At 40.3% G+C, this 21,586-nt stretch overlaps 1 protein-coding gene across 5 annotated transcripts in view; it reads left to right on the top strand.

The window, feature by feature from the left end:
* itga7 (integrin, alpha 7) overlaps positions 1 to 21,586 on the top strand; it is a 47,243-nt gene that overhangs the window by 5,568 nt on the left and 20,089 nt on the right. For 4 of the 5 annotated variants that reach the window (XM_067431159.1, XM_067431156.1, XM_067431158.1 and 1 more), the window contains 7 exons: positions 3,175 to 3,491; positions 12,771 to 12,892; positions 12,981 to 13,060; positions 15,467 to 15,722; positions 17,028 to 17,132; positions 17,337 to 17,544; positions 17,615 to 17,808. In XM_067431159.1, coding sequence (XP_067287260.1) covers positions 3,301 to 3,491; positions 12,771 to 12,892; positions 12,981 to 13,060; positions 15,467 to 15,722; positions 17,028 to 17,132; positions 17,337 to 17,544; positions 17,615 to 17,808 — 1,156 coding nt within the window. In that variant the 5' untranslated portion in view covers positions 3,175 to 3,300. The remainder of the gene's footprint in view (positions 1 to 3,174; positions 3,492 to 12,770; positions 12,893 to 12,980; positions 13,061 to 15,466; positions 15,723 to 17,027; positions 17,133 to 17,336; positions 17,545 to 17,614; positions 17,809 to 21,586) is intronic. The other variant, XM_067431160.1, reaches the window with a different exon arrangement.

The following is a 21,586-nucleotide window of genomic DNA, read 5'->3' as shown; positions in this document are numbered from 1 at the left end:
GCGCAGTCATGTTGGAACAGGAAGGGGCCATCCCCAAACTGTTCCCACAAAGTTGGGAGCATGAAATTGTCATTTACACATTTACACTGTAGGTCTTGATGAACAATTCCTATTTGAGTGACTATTTCCCGTTTCCTTTTTTTTTTTTTTTTTTTTGACAAATGCAATATGCGATATGCAATTGATGCAACTGATGCAGACAAAATGATTATTCAGTGATTTGCTTTTCACACCATCAGTTGACGTCCTTCGCCTCTGTCCCTTTTTCCAATTACGTACAATTCTCATTTAAATCATGGAATATCCGATTTGACTGTTTACATGGCAGACGCAAATGCACATATCCGATTCACATCGGATTTATTACCACCATCTAAGGATATCGGAATTCATGCATTTTTTTCCTGCAGGGGAAAATTGGGTCCCTTGACCCATGTAGCGTAAATGGGGCCTAAGGGTTCCTTTCACTGGAATTAAGGGGCCAAGCCCAACCCCTGAAAAACAACCCCACACCATAACACCCCCCCCCCCCACCAAACTTTACACTTGGCACAATGCAGTCAGGCAAGTACCATTTTCCTGGCAACCGTCAAACCCAGACTTGTCCATGGGATTGTCAGACAGAGAAGCATGATTGGTCACTCCAGAGAACACGTCTCCACTGCTCTAGAGTCCAGTGGCGGCTGCTTTACACCACTTCATCCCACGCTTTGCAGTGCACTTGGTGATGTAAGGCTTGGATGAGCTGATGTGGAAACCCTTTCCATGAATCTCTCTACACACTGTTCTTGAGCTAATCTGAAGGCCACATGAAGTTTGGTGGTCTGTAGCTGTTGACTGTAGCTGCAGAAAGTTGGTGACTTCTGTGCACTGTGACCCTCAGCTTGCGCTGACCCGCTCTGTGATTTTTACGTGGCCTAACACTTCGTGGCTGAGTTGCTGTTGTTCCCAGTTGTTTCAATGTTGTTATAATACCACTAATAGTTGAGTGTGAAATATTTAGTTGTAATAAAATCTCACAAATTGACTTATTGCACAGGTGGCAACAATAGGGTGGAGGGGTGTCCCAATACTTTTGGCAACATGGTGTATGTTGCATGTATTAATAACTGTAAATTATGCATAATTGCATGCAACTAACCCAAACCCAAACACTACACTCACCTAAAGGATTATTAGGAACACCATACTAATACTGTGTTTAACCCCCTTTCGTCTTCAGAACCTCCTTAATTCTACGTGGCATTGATTCAACAAAGTGCTGAACGCATTCTTTAGAAATGTTGGCCCATATTGATAGGATAGCATCTTGCAGTTGATGGAGATTTGTGGGATGCACATCCAGGGCACGAAGCTCCCGTTCCACCACATCCCAAAGATGCTCTATTGGGTTGAGACCTGGTGACTGTGGGGGCCATTTTAGTTCAGTGAACTCATTGTCATGTTCAAGAAACCAATTTGAAATGATTCGAGCTTTGTGACATGGTGCATTATCCTGCTGGAAGTAGCCATCAGAGGATGGGTACATGGTGGTCATAAAGGAATGGACATGGTCAGAAACAATGCTCAGGTAGGCGGTTGCATTTATACAATGCCCAATTAGCACTAAGGGGCCTAAAGTTTGCCAAGAAAACATCCCCCACACCATTACACCACCACCACCAGCCTGCACAGTGGTAACAAGGCATGATGGATCTATGTTCTCTTTCTGTTTATGCTAAATTCTGACTCTACCATCAGAATTTCTAAACAGAAATCGAGACACATCAGACCAGGCAACATTTTTCCAGTCTTCAACTGTCCAGTTTTGGTGAGCTTGTGCAAATTGTAGCCTCTTTTTCCTATTATGAGTGGTACCCGGCGGGGTCTTCTGCTGTTGTAGCCCATCCACCTCAAGGTTGTGAGTGTTGTGGCTTCACAGATGCTTTGCTGCACACCTCAGTTGTAACGAGTGGTTATTTCAGTCAAAGTTGCTCTTCTATCAGCTTGAATCAGTCGGCCCATTCTCCTCTGACCTTAAGCATCAACAAGGCATTTCTGCCCACAGGACTGCTGCATACTGGATGTTTTTCTCTTTTCACACCATTCTTTGTAAACCCTAGAAATGGTTGTGGGTGAAAATCCCAGTAACTGAGCAGATTGTGAAATACTCAGACCCGGCCCGTCTGGCACCAACAACCATGCCATGCTCAAAATTGCTTAAATCACCTTTCTTTCCCATTCTGACATTCAGTTTGGAGTTCAGGAGATTGTCTTGACCAGGACCACGTCGTGCGCCTAAATGCATTGAAGCAACTGCCATGTGATTGGTTGATTAGATAATTGCATTAATGAGAAATTGAACGGGTGTTCCTAATAATCCGTTAGGTGAGTGTTTATTAAGTACATCATTAATATTACACAGTACTTAAATATACAATTACACTGTAACAAAGACACATTAAAATAAAGTGTAACCCAGATTTTACTATAATGACAGCATCATTCTTTTATCAACTTGTCAATCATATTTTTTGTACATACATACATCTTATGTTTTGTTAGGTTTGTCGGTGGGATGGTCTATATTAGTCATACCTGATACTATTATATGATGCTGTCATTATAGTAGAATTTGGGAATTAGTGTAATTATACATTTAAGTACTGAGTAATATCAATTAACATGTACTTACTATAGGGTTTGGTTTAAGTTTAGTTGCATGTAATTATGCATAATTTACTGTCATTACTACAGTAAGTACATGTAACGTGCAACAAGGACACTGTAAAATAAAGTGTTACTGCATTAGCTTCTCTTCGTAATAAATGCATTGAAGCATCAGGAGGTCTAGTGCATGAACTGTAAGCAATCAACCCAGTTAGTCACACAGTAAGCCTGTCTATATCATCTATAAAATGTAGCCTGAGCGCCGTCAATGCAATTGAATGACACTTTCACATTATGTGTCTGAGGGCATGTTTGAAAAGTTACATGAATTTACATTGGCCTTTTCTAAACGTAAGTTTTGTGAAGTGACTCAACACAGATCTGCAGCTGCGGGTCCTTGTATTCTTCAGCGTATCCTGATCAATGTGGCACGGATCGCTGAGTGATGATGTCAGCTGAGGGGGGTGTGGGTGGTCTATTCACGGCTCTGCGTGTGTGTGTGTGTGCGGCTGTGCACTTGTGCAGTCTTTCTTTGGCAGTCTTAGTCCCGGCTGGAGCCGATCTCAGACTGGCAACAGCAAACAGACACTTATCACTTCTGAAGACCTTCTAGTGTCTTGTGTTGGTGATCAGGACTCATCCAGGACTGTCATGTCCGTCTGGTACACGCAGCGGAGGAGAGCGGATGGACTCCTGCTCCTGATCCTGCTCGCTTTCTGCTCCCGGATCTCAGCGTTTAACCTGGACACAACAACCATCCTCATCAAGGAGGGAGAGGAGGGAAGTTTCTTCGGCTTTTCTTTGGCTTTACACCAGCAGCTCACACCTGAACCTCACAGCTGGTGAGTCTGCCACAATATGATTTTCTAACTTAGTATTTTTGTCTTGCTTTCCAGGACGAATATCTTAACATTTTTAATTCAAGATACATTGACATAAGCAAAATTACATACGATATTAAGTCTCGCTTCATGTAAAATGTATAAAAATGAAGTTTTTGCTTAAAACAAGAACAAATATCTGCTAATGGTGTTATCCCTTTGTATTAAGATGATTTGCGCTACACTTTATTACACTGTAATTATACATTTAGGTTCTCAGTAATATTAAGTAACTACAGGGTTAGATTTGAGGTTTGGTTTAGGGCTAGTTGCATGTAATTATGCATAGTTTATAGTTATAGTAACTAAATGTTACATCTGCAACAATGACAACGTAAAATAGTGTTTACGATTAATTTTCAGACCCCACTAGCAGATATTTGTTCTTGTTTTAAGCATAAACTCACTTTCCAGTAAACAAGACATAATATCTGAGGTCATGTTGCTTCTCCTGTAAATGTATCTTGATTTTAAGAATGTTTAGATGTTTCTGCTGGAAAAAACAAACAAAAATATTAAGTAAGAAAATAATTTTTTTGTAGTGCATGTCCTGCATTGATCCAGCTCATGTTAACGGCAAAAGATCTCATTGCCGAGAACGACTGTGACTTGAAACATGATCTTATATAGCAGCATCAGTGCAATACTTAATAAATAACACATGAAGGCTGTTATTTATCTATTTGGCATGTGCATCTGTGTGTGTGTGTGTGTCATGCTGAATGACTTTGCGATCAGAGACGGATCTGTTAATATTCAGGATGATGTTCAGTCAGTGACACAGCAGATCTGATCAAACACATCTGACACCGGTAAAGCTGGACGCTTCTGTTCTGTCAGACATACAGTATGTGTATGAGATGAGTTACAGTGTGCTGAGCTGAGCTCACTGCTTATTATCAGCTATTATTAGAGGCCAGCATCACTGTTATTGTTGCTCACTTAACACTTCAAGCAGCATTTGTGCTCCAGACAGAAATGATTCCTCAAATCATGTGATCAGATGGACCTTTTTCACCGGCTGGACCAGAAAACAGAGGAAAATACTTGATAACAATGTTTAAACTATTGGTGCTTAATAATGTGGAGTTTATTTCAATAGTCTACTTAAGATTTTCTACTAACTATATTTAACTACATGTTAACACTCAGTAATTAGAGTATTCGTAGACTGTTAGTTAAGGGTTCGGGTTAATAGAATAAGTTGATATGTAGTTGTAAAGTCACTTATATTCAGGAGACTGTTTGTTGAGGAGTATCATAATGAAGTGTCTCTAGTTGACATGTAGTTGCACAGTTATTAAGCATGTCTAAGTGGACTATCAAAGTGTTACCAAATTAAAGGCATGTATATTTATTCAATTCATAGTTCTGTGACAGTGTGAAGAACGAGTCAGGACTGACTTCTATAAGTCCCACGATCACAGCAGAAGCACAGCTTTATTCACGATCATGCTCTCAGAGAAAACACCAGGCTGCACCATGAACTAAAGTGCTACTTTGACCTGTCATTGAACATTAATCTGCAGTAATTTGAATGGAAACCAGGAGCAAAGCATTTATCCAGTGCTATAATCCAGTCTATAAATCATAATTCATAATAGTGTAGGTCAGGATGTGGTCAACTTGATGCACACAAAATGGGAAATACTTTTGAAGTCGTCATCTGATTGGTTGAATTCTACGGGATTTATGGGAGACGTGTGTGTCCCTCTGGAAACAAAGCCGTTGTGATGCCAAACCCTCTCATGGAAGAAGAAAGCTGTCATGTTTATTTCTAATGAGCTCTTATCAGAAACGACTAAACACCGCATTTTAAAAAGAATGTGAAGTTTGACGTGCCATGGTTGCAGCAAACTTACTTGCTTGCTTACTTACGTTCTTGATGAATAATTTATTAGATGCACACCACACTCAAAAAATAACTCAATTGAATTGAGGGCAGGTTTATCATCCAATAATTATGTGTAGCCCCAACTCATGAAAAACAAATTCATGCAATGAAATGTAATTGAGCTGTTCCAACTCAATTTGTGACAAGGTTATGTACAATTTTATCAGATACAGTTTAAATGATATTTATATACTTATAACATCATACACAATGTATGAAATGAAACTATACAAAAGACACTCCAGACATAAGCATAGATCACTGAGTGGCCACAGTCTAGGCACAGGTGCCAGTCTTCAGTATAGTTCAAACCACATCATTCAAAAACATTATAGAAAAACCTCTAAATGTCCAACATAACTGAACTTTAAACACTAACATCAACTACCAACATATTTTCCTTTACAGAAAAACACTTTAATCCCTAAATTCACTCCCTTAATGCAGTCCCTTGCAAAGCATGCTGGGAACTACACATCCAATGTACCGCCCAGTTAATGTCAACAAAACTAATTTTTAAGTAGTTTAAACCCAAATTAATTAAGTAAACTTCAGTTTTAAACATATTAGGCTGACAAAATGTGATGTTTTTAAGTAAAGTGAACAGAATTTAAATGTCATGTCTATGAAGGGCCTGCATAATTTTTTTGAGTAGGACATCGACTTTACCTTTTCACACCCATGAACGTGAAGCAGTACAAAACAAACTGTGATTTGTTGCTTTATCAGTTTTGTCTCAAGATGCACACCAGTAATGCTTTTTTCTAAGGCACTTTTATAAACTAAAATGCCCTAATTGAACTAAGGCTTAACCCTGGCTTAGTCTAAGACCTGTCTTTGAAACCAGGCCTATATTAAATATATTATGTATAAACACAGTCAGAGCCTTAAAGGAGTCCATCAGGCGCTTCATATATAGAAGCTTCCCATCATGGGATCATTTTTTATGTGGTTTTAATTAATTGAACCAAGTTTTAAATCATTTTTATTTTGTATTTTTTGAGTTCTTATCCAGGAGTTTAAGTTATATATTTATAACTTCTCTGAGAATTATTACGGTGCTGACAGAAACTATACTGTAAAAAAATAAATGATCAATAAGTTATGACGTTTGAAGTTATGAAGTTATGATGTTTTTACATTGCTTTAAAGGTGGAGTAAGTGCTATCTGGTAACCGTTGTTGGTATTTCAAATCACCAAAACAAACACGCCCCTTCCCCCAAAAGGGTCTCGCCCCTATTTTGATAGCGCCGCCCCACACATACGTAAACCCAGAGGCATCAACGGCTATGGCAGAATCTCTGTGTATCTAATCCAGGTCGAATATTCAATGAACAAGTCATCCCTTCTATCACAAAAACACAACCCGTTCTCATGAACAACTCGATAGTACACGAGCACGACAGTCCAACTAACGAACATATTACAATTAAGACAAGGTTATAGTTATTGCGATCACAACTCGATAGTACACGAGCCAACAGTCGAACTAACGACATATTACAATTATGACATGATTAGTTATAGTGATCACAAAAACACAAACTCTTCTCATGAACAACTCGCTAGAACACGAGCCGACAGTCCAGCTAAAGATATATTACAATTATGACCGGATAAGGGTTATATAGATCATGAAAAGAGGAAACAAACATATAGAGTAAAGTATCCTACTTGTTGGACACATTGTGTGAGCTGATGCTTGAAGCACACAGTGAGGAGATTTAGATGCTCCATACGGTGTGGAAATGAACGGGGCTTTATCATCGCTGAAGTGAGACACAATACGATCGCAAATGGACTAACAAGTGAACATGACACACGAGCATAGTCAAGCAAAAGCAGCATATATTAGGCTAGTTCTCGGCTAATGTCTGTCATGTGTGACTCGTGTGTTTTGAATAATGACGTGCACCGAGCGAGAGCGAACGCTCTTCTCACCATCATTAGACACGCCCCTTACCTGCTGATTGGCTACAAATCTGTTATTCCACTCGGCCCGTGTCCTTTTTCTAAAACGGTTTTCAAATAACACTTACCCCACCTTTAACTCATCAAAATAAGTTAAGCTGTTTTCAACTTTTTTTATACAAGATTTACAAGATATTATTACAAGACAAGTTATACAAGATTTAACACATTTAACACATTTTTAAAGTCAATTTAATGTAATTTAAGTTTAAATGACTTTGTACTTTGTGTAAAAATAATAGGCATTTTGCTTTTTATTGTATTGAGTGTTGTGTGTAAGATGTAAAGTTAAAATGGTTTAAAACGTGTCTTTTTCACACACCTGTGATGTGATGTGTCTGTGTGTGATTTATACAGGCTTCATCATTCCTATCTCTGTGTTTTGGCTTTGCCTTCTCTGTTTGTCGCTCTCTAAATGATGTGTATTTCTGTTCATCGTGTCCATCAGAGCTGTATATTTACTAGTGTCCGACGACTCACACTGGAGCCCGTCTGTCTCATGAGCATCTAAAAGGAGGTTGTGTGTGTTTAAGCTATAAGGTTACAAGATGCTTTTTTAGCAAGAAGCTGTTAAAAGCCGTCACATTAAAAAGGATTTTAGTCTAGGCCCGAGGCAGAAAGGGTTTGTAGGCAGTTGCATAAACTTAGCCACTATTAAGAGTTAGTTTGACCAACTAGCAATTAGTCTTACTTGTGATTCAAAGTAGGCCGATCTACCTTGACTTTTAAGAAACTTTAGTCTAAGCAGTTTATGAAACCAGCCTGATGATCTTTCTGTTCACTTGTTAAAAAGTGACAAATAATGTGTGTCCAGTCTTGTTTGCATTGCTTTATGAGCTGTTGTCTTATAGCATTAATGTATTAACGGTTTTATTTCCATTTTCTCAGGTTGTTTAATATATAATATATATATATATATATATATATATATGTATATGTATATGTATATGTATATGTATATATATATATATATATATATATATATATATATATATATATATATATATATGTATATATGTATGTATATGTATGTACGTCTATTGATCCTTGAGGGGAAACTTCAGAACTGCAGTCAGACATAAACCCAATCTCCATGACGCACTGACTTCTGGTGCTTTTCTCCCTCTTTATAAATGTTTTAGATTACGAAAGTTAGTGGATTTAGAGTTTCATGTTATCCGATCCAGGGAAATTCCCTGAATAAATGACTGTAGACCGACATGCAGTTTGTGAGATCTTCATTACCGACGCCTCTGGCATGCCGGTTGAGTCCAGTGATCTTTCTCTGACTCACACCGTGAGATCAGATCCACCTTTTCCCAGTGTAAAGGCAGTAAATGCACATTTGGACACAATTGATTGGCCTTGTACAAGGAAGTCATGTGGTGTCGTCTGGCCTGCTGTTACTGTGTGTGAGCTCTATTTATACTCGTGTGAGAGCGGCTGCCCGTTATAGCCACTGCTAAAAGAGACGTGACTCGACCTCACAGCCTCCTGCACTATAGGGCAGGCCTGTTTGCTGCATATTCGGATGATTATGTAGTTGTTTAGAAGATTGTTTAGGGAACTTGTTTTTTGTTAAATACTGTCACTGTCGCCCACATCCATCTACAACATAACTTTCTTACAAAGGTTTTCAGAGGGTCATGATACAAATACTTTATTTTGACAGTCCCCCAGGGTACAAGAGGCAGACCTTAAAGGGTTAGTTCATAGCCTGACGTGGTCATACTCAATTCTAGTCAGAATATGAGTCTGATGCTCCATTGGGCTGTGATTATGGGGCGTGTTTCAACCGAACCAGGAAAGACCTCAATTGGAGCGACCTACAACCAATCAGAGCAACGAAGCGACGCATTGTCAAATGTCAACAGAGCTCAACTGCACTGTGTTGCCAAGTCCGCGTTTTTTTGTTTTTCATGTTTTTCATGTCAGTGGGTTGAAGCGACTATTATGTGATATATAGACCCATGAGTGTGAATTTTAGCAGGCAACCTTGCCTAAATAACACACATTTTACCCCCCAAACGTCATTTTTTTCCCCCCGGAAAACCCCCTCTCGAGAAGCTATTGTTTAGGGCTAGTAGTTGGCGGGTTTTGTTGTAAAAACTTGGCAACCCTGTCTGCACACGCGCTGGAATAAACGATCCGGTGTTGTAAAAAAATAAAAGAATTTAATGATACACAGAGTACTTACCCAACATGATCATCATTTTTGAGAGAAATAGTGAAGGTGAATGCAGATACAAACAAGCTCTCCGTTTAGGATTCGGAAAAATATAATCCAAGCCCCTTTGATGACGTGATGATTACGTTACTGTTGATCATCTGTCCGTCATCGTCTAAAGCCCGCCCTGATGATTTCATTGGTCCGAACAGTTTCTGTTCGGGGATAATTACTCCTCTATGGAGCAAGGCCAGACCGAACCGCCCGACCTAAAAATGTTGTGGGCGGGGCTAAATTCGGCTGGCATCCAGGCTAGTTAGTTCACCCCAAAATGAAATTTCTGTTATTAATTCCTCACGCTCATGTCATTCGACAGCTGTAAGTGCATCTTCAGAACACAAAATAAGATATTTTTGTTGAAATCGGATGGCTCAGAAAGGCCTTCATTGACACCAATGACATTTCCTCTCTCAAGACCCATAAAGGCACTAAAGACGTCGTTACAAAGCCCATCTCACTACAGGGGCTCAACAATCACTTTATGAAGAGACGAGAATAGTTTTTGTGCGCAAAAAAAAAAACTAAATTGCAACTTGTATAGTGATTGCCGATTTCAAAACAAAGCTTCGAACCGTTATGAATCAGTGAATTGATTCAGGATTCGGATCACCATTGTCACGTGATTTCAGCATTTCACGCGATCCGAATCATGAATCGATTCACTGATTCATAACCGTTCGAATCGTTGTTTTGAAATCAGTCATCAATATATAAGTCGTTATTTCGTTTTTTTGCGCACAAAAACTATTCTCGTCGCTTCATAAAAGGATTCTAGAGCCACTGTAGGGAGATGGGCGTCTTTAGTGCCTTTTATGGAAACAGAATCAACTTAGTAATATTAAACACATTTTAAGCTTAATATAAAAAAATGCATTGTGCAATTAACTACTCCCAAGTAAAGTTTAATTTTAATATTTAGTCTAAAACTATATGTTAGTAAAAAATGTAATGTTGCAGATTGTCACGTTTGAGTTGAGACCAGACTCTTGCTTGTTCAATTGAGCTAAGTAGAAGAAACTTGTTCTTTTCTGTGTTCTGTATGACAATGAAAAGTGTATGTGTGTGTAATGTCCCATATATACTGATCACAGCCTTTACTAAAGGAATGCTAAAATGCATTAAACGAGAGGCGCAGTAAATGTACAGCTGAAAGAATTATTGAAATGGAGCAGGAGGGGAGGATCAGCTCATTGTCCTCCATTTAGATGCCTTTCACACAGAGTCTTTCTCATGCTAATGAGTTCCCAGAGTTTTTGGAGCACTTGTACCACATCCAGGCGCCTCAACACAAAACCAAGGGCAAGACTCAGACCCTCACATTCTGTCTTCAAAGATCTTCAGCTTTCTTTCCCACTCAGTAATACAAAGCTTGTTAAATACAGTCAGGGGCTCAGAAAAGGATATGCAATGCCTGGACATTTGTGGTTCTTGCAAAACCCTTGTATTAAGACAAATACCTTAAAAAAACTTACAAACTGGCAAATTTAACAGTTTTTGCTTCACTCTCTCTAAACCATTCATTTTAATAGCCTCCTACTTTCTAAATAACACTTTAAAAAAGTGATTATAGAGCATGAAATCAGTCGTCAGTCTACAATGTCAAAAGGCATACATACATGAATGTAAAAATTGCCTGTAGGCTCTGAAAACTCAAGCAAATGTGTAGGTTTTTCCCTGTCCCGCCATAACACTTTATTTAACAATTAAAGCAAAGCATTTATTTTAAATAAAATATGCACTAGCACAATCACCAATACAACATTTAAAGAGGCCATATTATGCCCTTTTACAAAGTCTTGATGTTGTTTTTTGGGCTCTACTACTACTATTACTACTACAATTTGTTACATTTACACAACATTTACATTTGCGTTAAATTTACATTTGTCACATAATAATTGTAATTGAATAGCGCTTTACATCTGGAAGTGGGGAATCTCCTCAACCTCCACCAATGTGAAGCATCCTCCTGGATGATATGACGGCAGCCATATTGCACCAGAACACCCACCACACACCAGTTTATTTGCAAATTGATTCAGCTGAATAACTCTTATATGTATCACAAAGAATAAACAAGCTGACCGGCCACCAGGTCCTGGGGACAAACTCCAGCTGGAGTATTTTTGGACTCAACTGTCCACATAATAAAGTAGTTGTAACTAAATCCCACTGAGAGGCGAGGTTTAGAAACCAAACACAGTTTTATTAATTCAAACTTAAATCTAAACATAAATAAAAGACTTGGCTTGGTAAAAAACAAAGAAAAGAGTTGACTTAACATAAGTTCACCAACAACAGGTTACAAATACAATAAAAGGCAAGGACACGTGTCAAACATGAGGGCTTAAATACACAAAGACTGAGGACTAGACAAGACCCGCCTGTGAACAATGAACAAACAATGAACCAATGACATGACAGAACACAAGACAAGGGAGCACATGGCACGATCACATGACAAACCAGGAAGTGCATGACAGAACATGACAGTGAACATGAAACATGAACCCAACACCAAAACACCCTGTGACAATAGTGTTCTGGTTGATCCACATGCACTTTGGCAAACTTACAATTCCTTCCTTCTTGTTTTGAGAGTACATCATTGTTGTGCAGTGTTTGCCTGATGGAGGAGCAATAACCTAAGCCAAAGCAAGAGCGGTCAGAAGATCCGTAGATGTTTCCCTGGGGTTTTACATGACCACCTGGAAAATTCTGGAACCTTCATGCTTAAGGAGTAATTTTTGTTGGACACCCATATTTGAATGACCAACATTTAAATTATTATATACCAACAATCCTTATGAGGTAGATACATGTATATTAAAGAACTACAACTGCATAATTTTAATGTCTCCACACATTACACGTCCTAGACTTTCTTCCATTGATCTGATTTGAGTGCAAAATGTGCAGTGCTGAAGGCCTCTAGGATAGGGTTAAGAAACACTCTGCCACTATTGAAATGAATTTGATGTCCAATTAGAAGCTTTCTCCATGTACTTCAAAGCAAATGTATCACTAATGGGAGAAATTGGTAAGGCCAATATGGCAGCTCTAGTAAAGTAAGTTCTTCATAAACAGTGTTTATTAGTTTGACTTAGATCTAGGGACAGCCTTTAAAGAGTTAGTTTTCCTCTACAGGATATTGGTTGGGGCCCCTCAAGCCCGAGGAGTGGGACCTTTGCAGATGAGCCGCCCTGGTGCCCTCTATCGCTGTCCGGTTACATCGGAGAAGTGTGAACGAGTGGACATTGATGGAAATGGTAACATTTCAGCTTCATTTTCATGTGATGAGCTTTTAGCTCTGCTAAACTATCCATTTAAGGTAAACATGTTTCTTGTTTTCTCAAGTGAGTCTGGACCAAGAGAGCAAAGACAACCAGTGGTTGGGAGTCACAGTCAAAAGTCAAGGGATTGGTGGAAAAGTGGTGGTGAGTATATCTTATACCTATGACAGGTTGATCAGAGATCTGATGTGAAGTGGTCATTGGCTGCGTATAACATTGTAACGAGGCATGGTATTATGGGAAGAAGGAGGTGGGAACCGGCGAACGTTTAAACACTAGGAACTTTGGGTGGTACTTCGTGTGTTTAGACCGCAGGAACCAGGGTATAAATGAAGTTCCGGGTAAATATTTCCCCCTCCAAACGGCCCTGCTCGCGAGGTAGTACTTTTTCAAAGATCAGGAACTTTCGAGGGCGGGACTTGGGCGCTGAACATGCTGATTGGTTGAGCTCACGCAGTTCAACCGGCATTTTTAAAAGTCTTTTGCGAGGTTCGTTCTGCGTTCAGTAAATATCAGTCTTGCTCTCTGTCTGATGGCGCGCGTTTGTCTCAGCCATCTCACGTTCAATGTCCGTAATAGCTGATAATAATATACATTGTCATTTTAAATCTAGCTTTACAAGCTTTCTGAATATGCTGCATGCTGCTGAATCTGCATATTAGTGCTCTTTTCTGTCATTGTTAATTACCTCTTTAGTAAACCTATACATAACCAGCAAAAGCAGCACAGCTTGAATCTCTTCCATACTCGTTATTAATTTTTTTTCACCATGTAAACGACCTGACCGATTACTTTTAAGTGTGTGTCCTTACATGACGTGACGGCGCGCGCCGCGCTCATGTTGACAAGAGAGGAAAGCTCATTTTTCTGAGGGGTAAACTTTTTATTTCGTAAGTTATGAAGATAATGTTGGAGTAATGACACAGCGTATATTGCCCCAGGCAGTTTTTACTTTAACTGCGCCTGACAGAAGATTTTTTTTTCTGAGATGATTATTACACTTTACAACAAGTCCTGGTGGCCGTTAAGAGTTGCTATGGCTACAGTTAACACACTCCAGCTGCTGGAGAAAACAGCGTTGACATTTTTAGGTGCGGCAGACAAACTGCATGTCACAAAATGATTGCGATTGAAAGTCATCACATGTAAACACCAGATCGGTTTAGATAACGTCTCATGTAAACAGTTCACTAAATCTTTCAATCGGTACACTTAAAAATGATTACTGTCCTTCACTGATTTGGAGGAGCAGTCGCGCGCAGTCCTACATCACCGGACTAATTTGCCTAATCTTCTCGGAACTTTATCGCGGTCGAAACGCAGACAGCTGCAGGTCTGGGGGGGAGAAAAGTTCCTGTAAAAAAGTTCCTGGTACAAATTGTTCCGGGTAATTTTGGTGGAAACGGGGCTATACATTAAAACATAAACAAAACACAACATAAAGTCCAGGCCTAGTCCTTTTTTTATCCTTCACTGTTGTCACTCCTCCTTTTATGCATCCAAGCTCTTCCATGAGAGATTCGAGTTCGGTATGAATGGAGGCCATCTAGTAAGAGCTGACGCTACACACAGAGAAAAATGGTGTCACAAGTTTACCTTTAGGGGGTACAACCCCTTGCCAGTATCCTTAAAAGGACATCTTTGTACCTTTTTTGTACTCCTTAAAACTGCATATTCGTACCGTAGAGTACAAATACGGTACTACAATAAAAATGTTTGTGGTAAAAAAGGGGTATAATTTCCTTTTAAGGGCACTGCCCCAGTGACAAGCTGTTGCCCCTAAAGGGACAGTCTTGACACCTTTTTTCTCTGTGTAGCGACTGCAATCTTTGGTGTCCTTGTTAGCGCACCTGTCTAGCCTCCCACACTGGAGATGTCAATTCGAGTCCCGCTCGGAGTGGGCGAGTAGGAACAGAGGGGTGGCAGCTCCTCCTGGAGGGCTACTTAAATGCAGATTTCGGCTGCGTCCAAAACCTGGAAAATGCTGCCTTCGGAGGACACATTTGAAGTCAGGAAGGCATCAATCCACGTCCGAATCTAATGTTTGCTTCACTTCCTGTCTCCTGAGATACCTTTATCTGATCGATTTTTGAAGGCAGCATACATGTGTCCTTCGCTGCCTTTGATATCCCACAGTCCTGTGCTTTCCATTCTGTGATAGTTGAGCTGAGAAAATAAGATGGCGTCTAAAGGTTGTGTTTGCTGGTCAGTTTGTGTGTAAATGTATGTTTTTTTTTTACCAATATTTTCCACTTGTGATGTCATTTCTAGCGAGAAATTACTAATGTAGTAATTAAATATGTGTTTAGTTCTCACCAAAGCTCGCTCTATTTTGCTGTAGATCATTAAACTATTACACTGCCTAAGAAGTGTGCCTGAAATTAGTTTTGTGAGGTGCCTTCATTCACACAATGCTGATAAGGCAACGAGTCAGCTGCCTAGGTTCTCGGACGCAGTCAGTATCTCTAGTCCTGCTCCATCAGCAGTGGACTGGCAATGCTAAAATCAATACTAAATGGGTCTTGTCTTTGTTCTGATGTCATCTTACAGACGTGTGCTCACCTCTATGAGCTCAGACAACATGTCAACCAGACGTTTGAGACACGTGACCCGATCGGACGCTGTTATGTGCTGAGTGAGGATTTGACTGAGAGAGATGATCTGGACGGGGGCGAGTGGAAGTTATGTGAAGGCCGTTCTCATGGTCATGAGCAGTTCGGATTCTGCCAGCAGGGCCTGTCAGCTAGTTTCACAGCTGACAAAAACTACATCCTGTTTGGGGCTCCGGGTACTTACAACTGGAAAGGTAATGGGATTGAGAGCTTTTCAAAGATTTATTGGACCACGGATCAGAATGATCAGTTACACTTTATTTTGATAGCCACTTGAGATGTTCTACTAACTGTAAGTCCTATAATGTCATCTAGCAGTCATTAGAGTATTAGTAGACTGTCTGCTTAATATCTGCTAACACTATATTAAGAGATCTCACTCCTTGGCCTCAAGAGGCGCACTAGTAACACTAGATGCTGCGGTCTTTGGCATACTTGTTAGTGAGTCCACCTCCCACGCGAAGACCTGGGTTTGAGTGACCTGGATGGAAGTGAGATTTAGGGGTAACGAGTTTAACGTAGGTCAGTAAGAGCGTTGTGTGGAAGCCTCACTGGCCTGAGCTCAACAGCTCAATGCTGTGGTCTTTGGCATCCTTTTTAGCACGCTTGACTCTCATGCCGGAGACCCTGGTTCAATTTGCAAGTACATCAACGTATTCTACTAGCCCTAACCCGAACCCTAACCTAACAGTCTACTCATTTTCTCAGGAGAATTAGTTGACATGTAGTTTCAAATGAATGAGAGATAGCTGAGTTTATATTTTATAGTTGGTAGAATGTCTAAAGTTGACTGTCCAAATAAAGACAAATGATCACATAGGCCACAAATGTTTTCTTATGAGTTGGTCATTATGTTAAGGCACACATTTTTAGCTATTAGGTATTCTAATATTTATTTGTATAGTTGTCCCTTTGTTACGCCTGGTCTAGGGTTGAAGGATGCAACATGAACTTGAGAATGAAACAATAATAGTTTGGGAAAATTGAACATTTTAATGGCTGTGATAAATGGCAACATATTTGGCGATTTTTGAGTACATGTGCCGACTAGGCCAAAATAACAATTAGAAAAGCTAATCAGTATTTCCCTTTTACAAATCCTAGTCACAAAAAATAAAATAAATAAAAGGATAAATTAAGGTCCCTAACCCTCTAATCATAAACAATAAATACGTTCAAACAAAAATGGTGTCAGACTCCCTACCTCCCAAATACTATCTTAAATTATATACGAATGGAATATTTACAATGATGAGCATACAAATCCATAAATGATAGAATTGAGAAGCTCTACAAGATGGCTAAGTTTGATCAGTTGGAGGACGAAGGAGTGAGAAAATTAGGAAGCGTCCATCTGAGTTTTAGGGGCACGCAAACTTCCCCCATCAGATCAGAACCAAGGGACGTGCCACCCTGGAGTATTGTTTGTGATTTAATTGATGTGGATGTTATTTCTGTAAATCATCTGAACTCTTCTCTCTTCCTGTCTGTACTCTCAGGGCTGTTATTTATGGCCAGTCCCGTTGAGGATGCTCTGGTCTATAAAACTGTGGAATCAAAAGCCAAAAGCTCCTTTGAGGACGTCTCTCAGAACAGCTACCTGGGTTTGTAGACAAAGACCATTATGGCAGAACTCCTATGCAATATTTGAATACCTTTTTCAATTGCAAACTCCAAATGTATTGGTATTGACTGCTGATAGTGGTATCCTGACAACACCAATACACTCACATACCACATTCCTATGCAAGACCAAATTAAATCAGGTGCAAAATCACATGTGTTCAGTTGGCATTATTCTGTCACAGGTTTCTCTGTGGACTCAGCCAAAGGTCTTATGAGTAAGTCTGAGCTGACGTTGGTGGCCGGAGCTCCTCGAGCCAATCACACAGGAGCTGTGGTTCTGCTGCGGACGGACATAGTCTACCGGCTGATGCCTGACCATATTCTGTGGGGTGAGGAACTGGCCTCCTCCTTTGGCTATTCTGTGGCCACTGCTGATCTGAACAGCGACGGGTAAGGCACTTTACATGCCCCTGTGTAAAGCTGACGCGCTCAATACCTAACAGGGAGATTTCTTCTACAGTTGGACAGATCTTGTAGTGGGAGCTCCAAATTTCTTTGACCGAAAGGCAGAGATTGGAGGTGCGGTGTATGTGTTTCTGAACCCAGCCAGCCACTGGGAAAAGGCACGGCCGATCCGTCTCAACGGAACGTATGACTCCATGTTTGGGTTGACTGTCAGCAGTACTGGAGATTTGGACCGGGATGGTTATGAAGGTAAGAACAAAACAAGTGCGCTTCGCCTTTGTGGTATCTTAGATTGACCTCTGGGTTTGGTTCTTTGTGCAAAGTTACACAGGTAGGTGATTCTCTTTGATGGTAAATTTAAAAAGAAAAAATGTTTATGTAAGATCATATTACAGTTACAGTACAACATGAAGTAATTACACCTCTGTGCAACATAACTTATCAAAGATTGAAAACAGTACAACTTAGGTGAACAGTAGGATATGTTCTCTAACTGATTGGATTTACTGGATTAAAAATACAGGCCCCCTCAATAGGAACTCAATGCAACACAATTTGTGATTCAAATCTGTTACTTTATGCTTTCTTTGTCCGCCTTTATTTTTGATCATCAATCCTTCTCAGCACGGAGAATAAACAACAAAAATAGCCTTAAGGTGTATTCAAGTCAGACGACATACTTGGCCAGGCCACTTTTTCCATCTTTTGAAACTGATTTTGGCTGATGTACAAAAAAATCCTCTGCAGACTGTCAGCCAGTATTTTGGTATATCCACAGGAATTCTTGGTGCCTAGCCAGGTTCATCTGAGATGGACACATTTATCTTGGTCTCATTTGATCTCATCACTTCTTTCATATCCTTTAGCGAAGTTTAATCTTGCAGTTTTGTGCTTTAGAGGAAACAATAGGTTATTATGCGATACAATGTCTTTCACACTGTCAGAGAAACTCTGATTCAATTGATAACCCTTGTGCCATGTCTAGAGCACTAGCTTGTCTGTTTTTCAAGGACATGAGCACAGTGTCTGTGGCGTTATTTTAGGAGAATGGTCACTATGTCTCTGGATCATCTTTGTGAAGTCTCACAGTCCAAAACTGAGAAGGTTCTGGTGTTCACAGCTCATTTTATAACCAAGGTCATTGGAAATCACAGATGTTCTCAGTTTTGTTCCAATGAATACAGGTTTTCTAACTTGTGTGTCAGTCATAATCTTTTATTGCATTAGTGGCCGAAAGCAAGCCTGCAAGTGCGTCCCAGGGCCAGTCGAGTTTCCACTTCCTCGGGGCCAACGACCAGGAGTTTTTGGCGCGTTGAATGTAGAGTCAAGAGACGGACAACACCGCTGAACATTTCTGATATTTTCTTATCAGGCTACCAGATATCCTCAACATTTAAGTAATTTTAAAACTCTAGACACCAGAAAGTGTCTAAAATACACAATATTGCCAAAAGTTTTGGGACGCCTGCCTTAACATGCACATGAACTTTAATGAGATCCTATTCTTAACCCGTATGGTTTAATTGAGTGTGCCCAGCCTTTGCAGCTATAACAGCTTCAACTCTTCTGGGAAGGCTTTCCACAAGGTTTAGGAGTGTGTTTATGGAATTTTTTAACATTCTTCTAGAAGTGCATTCTGACGTCAACACCTTTGGGATGAATCAGAGCGGAGACTGAGAGCCAGGCCTTCTCGTCCAACATCAGTACCTGACCTCACGGTCTCTGCTTTAATTCATCCCAAAGCTGTTCTATCGGCTTGAGCTCAGGACTCTGTGCAGGCCAGTCAAGTTCCTCCTCACCAAACTCGCTCATCCATGTCTTTATGGACCCACGCTTTGTGCACTGGTGTGCAGTCATGTTGGAACAGGAAGGGGCCGTCCCCAAACTGTTCTCACTAAGTTGGGAGCATGAAATTGTCCAAAATGTCTTAGTATGCTGTAGGGGTGGAACAGCTTCCATTTTTTTAAAGTTGACATTTATGTGATGAAAGTCGAGTCGACAACGACTAGTCGCTGATGACGTCATTAATTAACGAATAAACCTGAGCCTCGAGCTGAGACGCGAACACGGGTCTTCTTGTGCACAGGACAGCTATGACATATGACACAGAACTGCCCATAAGGATATTGGTCCTACATAACAGCTTTTGTATCAGTTCTTTTGTCTTATGGTCGTTATATTTCTCACAGATTTCTGCTCGTTCTGAATAAGATACCGATAAAGTAGCACAATAAAGTGATTGCATGTGAATGGCTGCCAGGTAGAGTTACATTGCATGTACCTCTACCTGGCAGCATCTCTCTACTAATAGTGAAGCTGTGAGTTTTAGTTATCAAGAAATATATGCCAGAACTTTTCAGTTTCTAAGCTATTTAATTGATAAATCACAGAACAGTGTTGATACATTTCTGCGCTACTGAATGGTTTTCTGTGAGGCGCGCGATCTCCGCATGATGTGTGATCGGCTATGTGTGTGTGTTGCAATGCAGCACGCATTAGTTTAGCACAATGATTTTTATAGCGCGATGATTAGTTTAGTGCGATGAACTTACCTGTACAATAAGCGTGCATTCTCCCGATACATTTTGAGCATCCAGATGGTATAGTCAAACATGTCTTGTGGAGAGCTCTTGGAGTATGCATTAATTTGTCATTTTTAACTGTTCAAAACAGAGCCTGCATGTCAGGAAATTGTTTACCCTGTTGCGCCCTCTATAGGCCAGCGACTAGTCGACGTCAAGCTTAAAGCGTCATGACAGAGCATTAAGGTCTAATAGTCGGTGCAACCCCTAGTATGCTGAAGTATTAAGAGTTCCTTTCACTAGGACTAAGGGGCAAAGGCCAGCCCCTGAAAAACAGTCCCATGCTATAACACCCCCTCCACCAAACTTTACACTTGGCACAATGCAGTCAGGCAAGTACCATTTTCCTGGCAGCCGTCAAACCCAGACTCATCCATGGGATTAGCAGACAGAGAAGCATTATTGGTCACTCCAGAGAACACGTCTTCACTGCTCTAGAGTCCAGTGGCGGTGTGCTTTACACCACTACATCCCACGCTTTGCAGTGCACTTGGTGATGTAAGGCTTGGATGAGCTGCTCAGCCATGGAAACCCATTCCATGAAGCTCTCTACACACTGTTCTTAAGCTCATCTGAAGGCCACATGAAGTTTGGAGGTCTGTAGCTGTTGACTCTGCAGAAAGTTGGCGACTTCTGTGCACTGTGACTCTCAGCTTGCGCTGACCCCGCTCTGTGATTATACATGCCCTACCACTTCACGCCTGAGTTGCTGTTGTTCCCAATTGCTTTCATTTTGTTATAATCCCACTAACAGTTGATCGTGGAATATTGAGTAGTGAGGACATTTCAGGAATGGACTTTTGCACAGGTGGCAACCTATCACGGTACTACTCTTAAGTTCACTGAGCTCCTGAGAGCGACCCTTTCTTTCTCAAATGTTTGTAGAAGCGTCTGCAGGCCTAGTGCTTCATTTTATAAACCTGTGGCCATGGAAGTGATTGGAACTCCTAAATTTAATGATTTGGAAGGGCGTCCCAATACTTTTGGCAATATAGTGTAACTTCCTATTGCTAATAGATCACTCAAACCTGCTCAGATCGCATAATTCTGTGTAAAATTAATATAAATCATTCTTTCTTAAGATATGTGAACAAATGGTATTTTATCAATATTAAAATATTATAAGCCTTTGGACTTAACCTTAAAGGTGCACTATGTAGTATTTTTGCAGTAAAATATCCAAAAACCACTAGGCCGGTGTTATATATTTTGTTCAGTTGAGTATCTACAATATCCCAGAAGTTTCCAACTATTTGTAAATTGTGAGAAAATTGCTATTTTAACTACGGGCAGGGACGTTTCAGCATTGCATTTGAGGGAGTCGCCTGTCAATTGCGTCATTTCTGCGCTACCCTCGGTTTTGGGTTTTATTTGGCAGGAGCGCTTTACTCTTAGCAGTGTGAACAAGTGAACGCACGGAGTTAAGTCATAACATCGTTTTAAAC

This window comes from Pseudorasbora parva, chromosome 22, assembly GCF_024679245.1.
Source record: "Pseudorasbora parva isolate DD20220531a chromosome 22, ASM2467924v1, whole genome shotgun sequence".
Taxonomy (NCBI): domain Eukaryota; kingdom Metazoa; phylum Chordata; class Actinopteri; order Cypriniformes; family Gobionidae; genus Pseudorasbora; species Pseudorasbora parva.
Note: the sequence above shows the minus strand (reverse complement) of the source record. Positions and strands in the feature narration are given on the sequence as shown.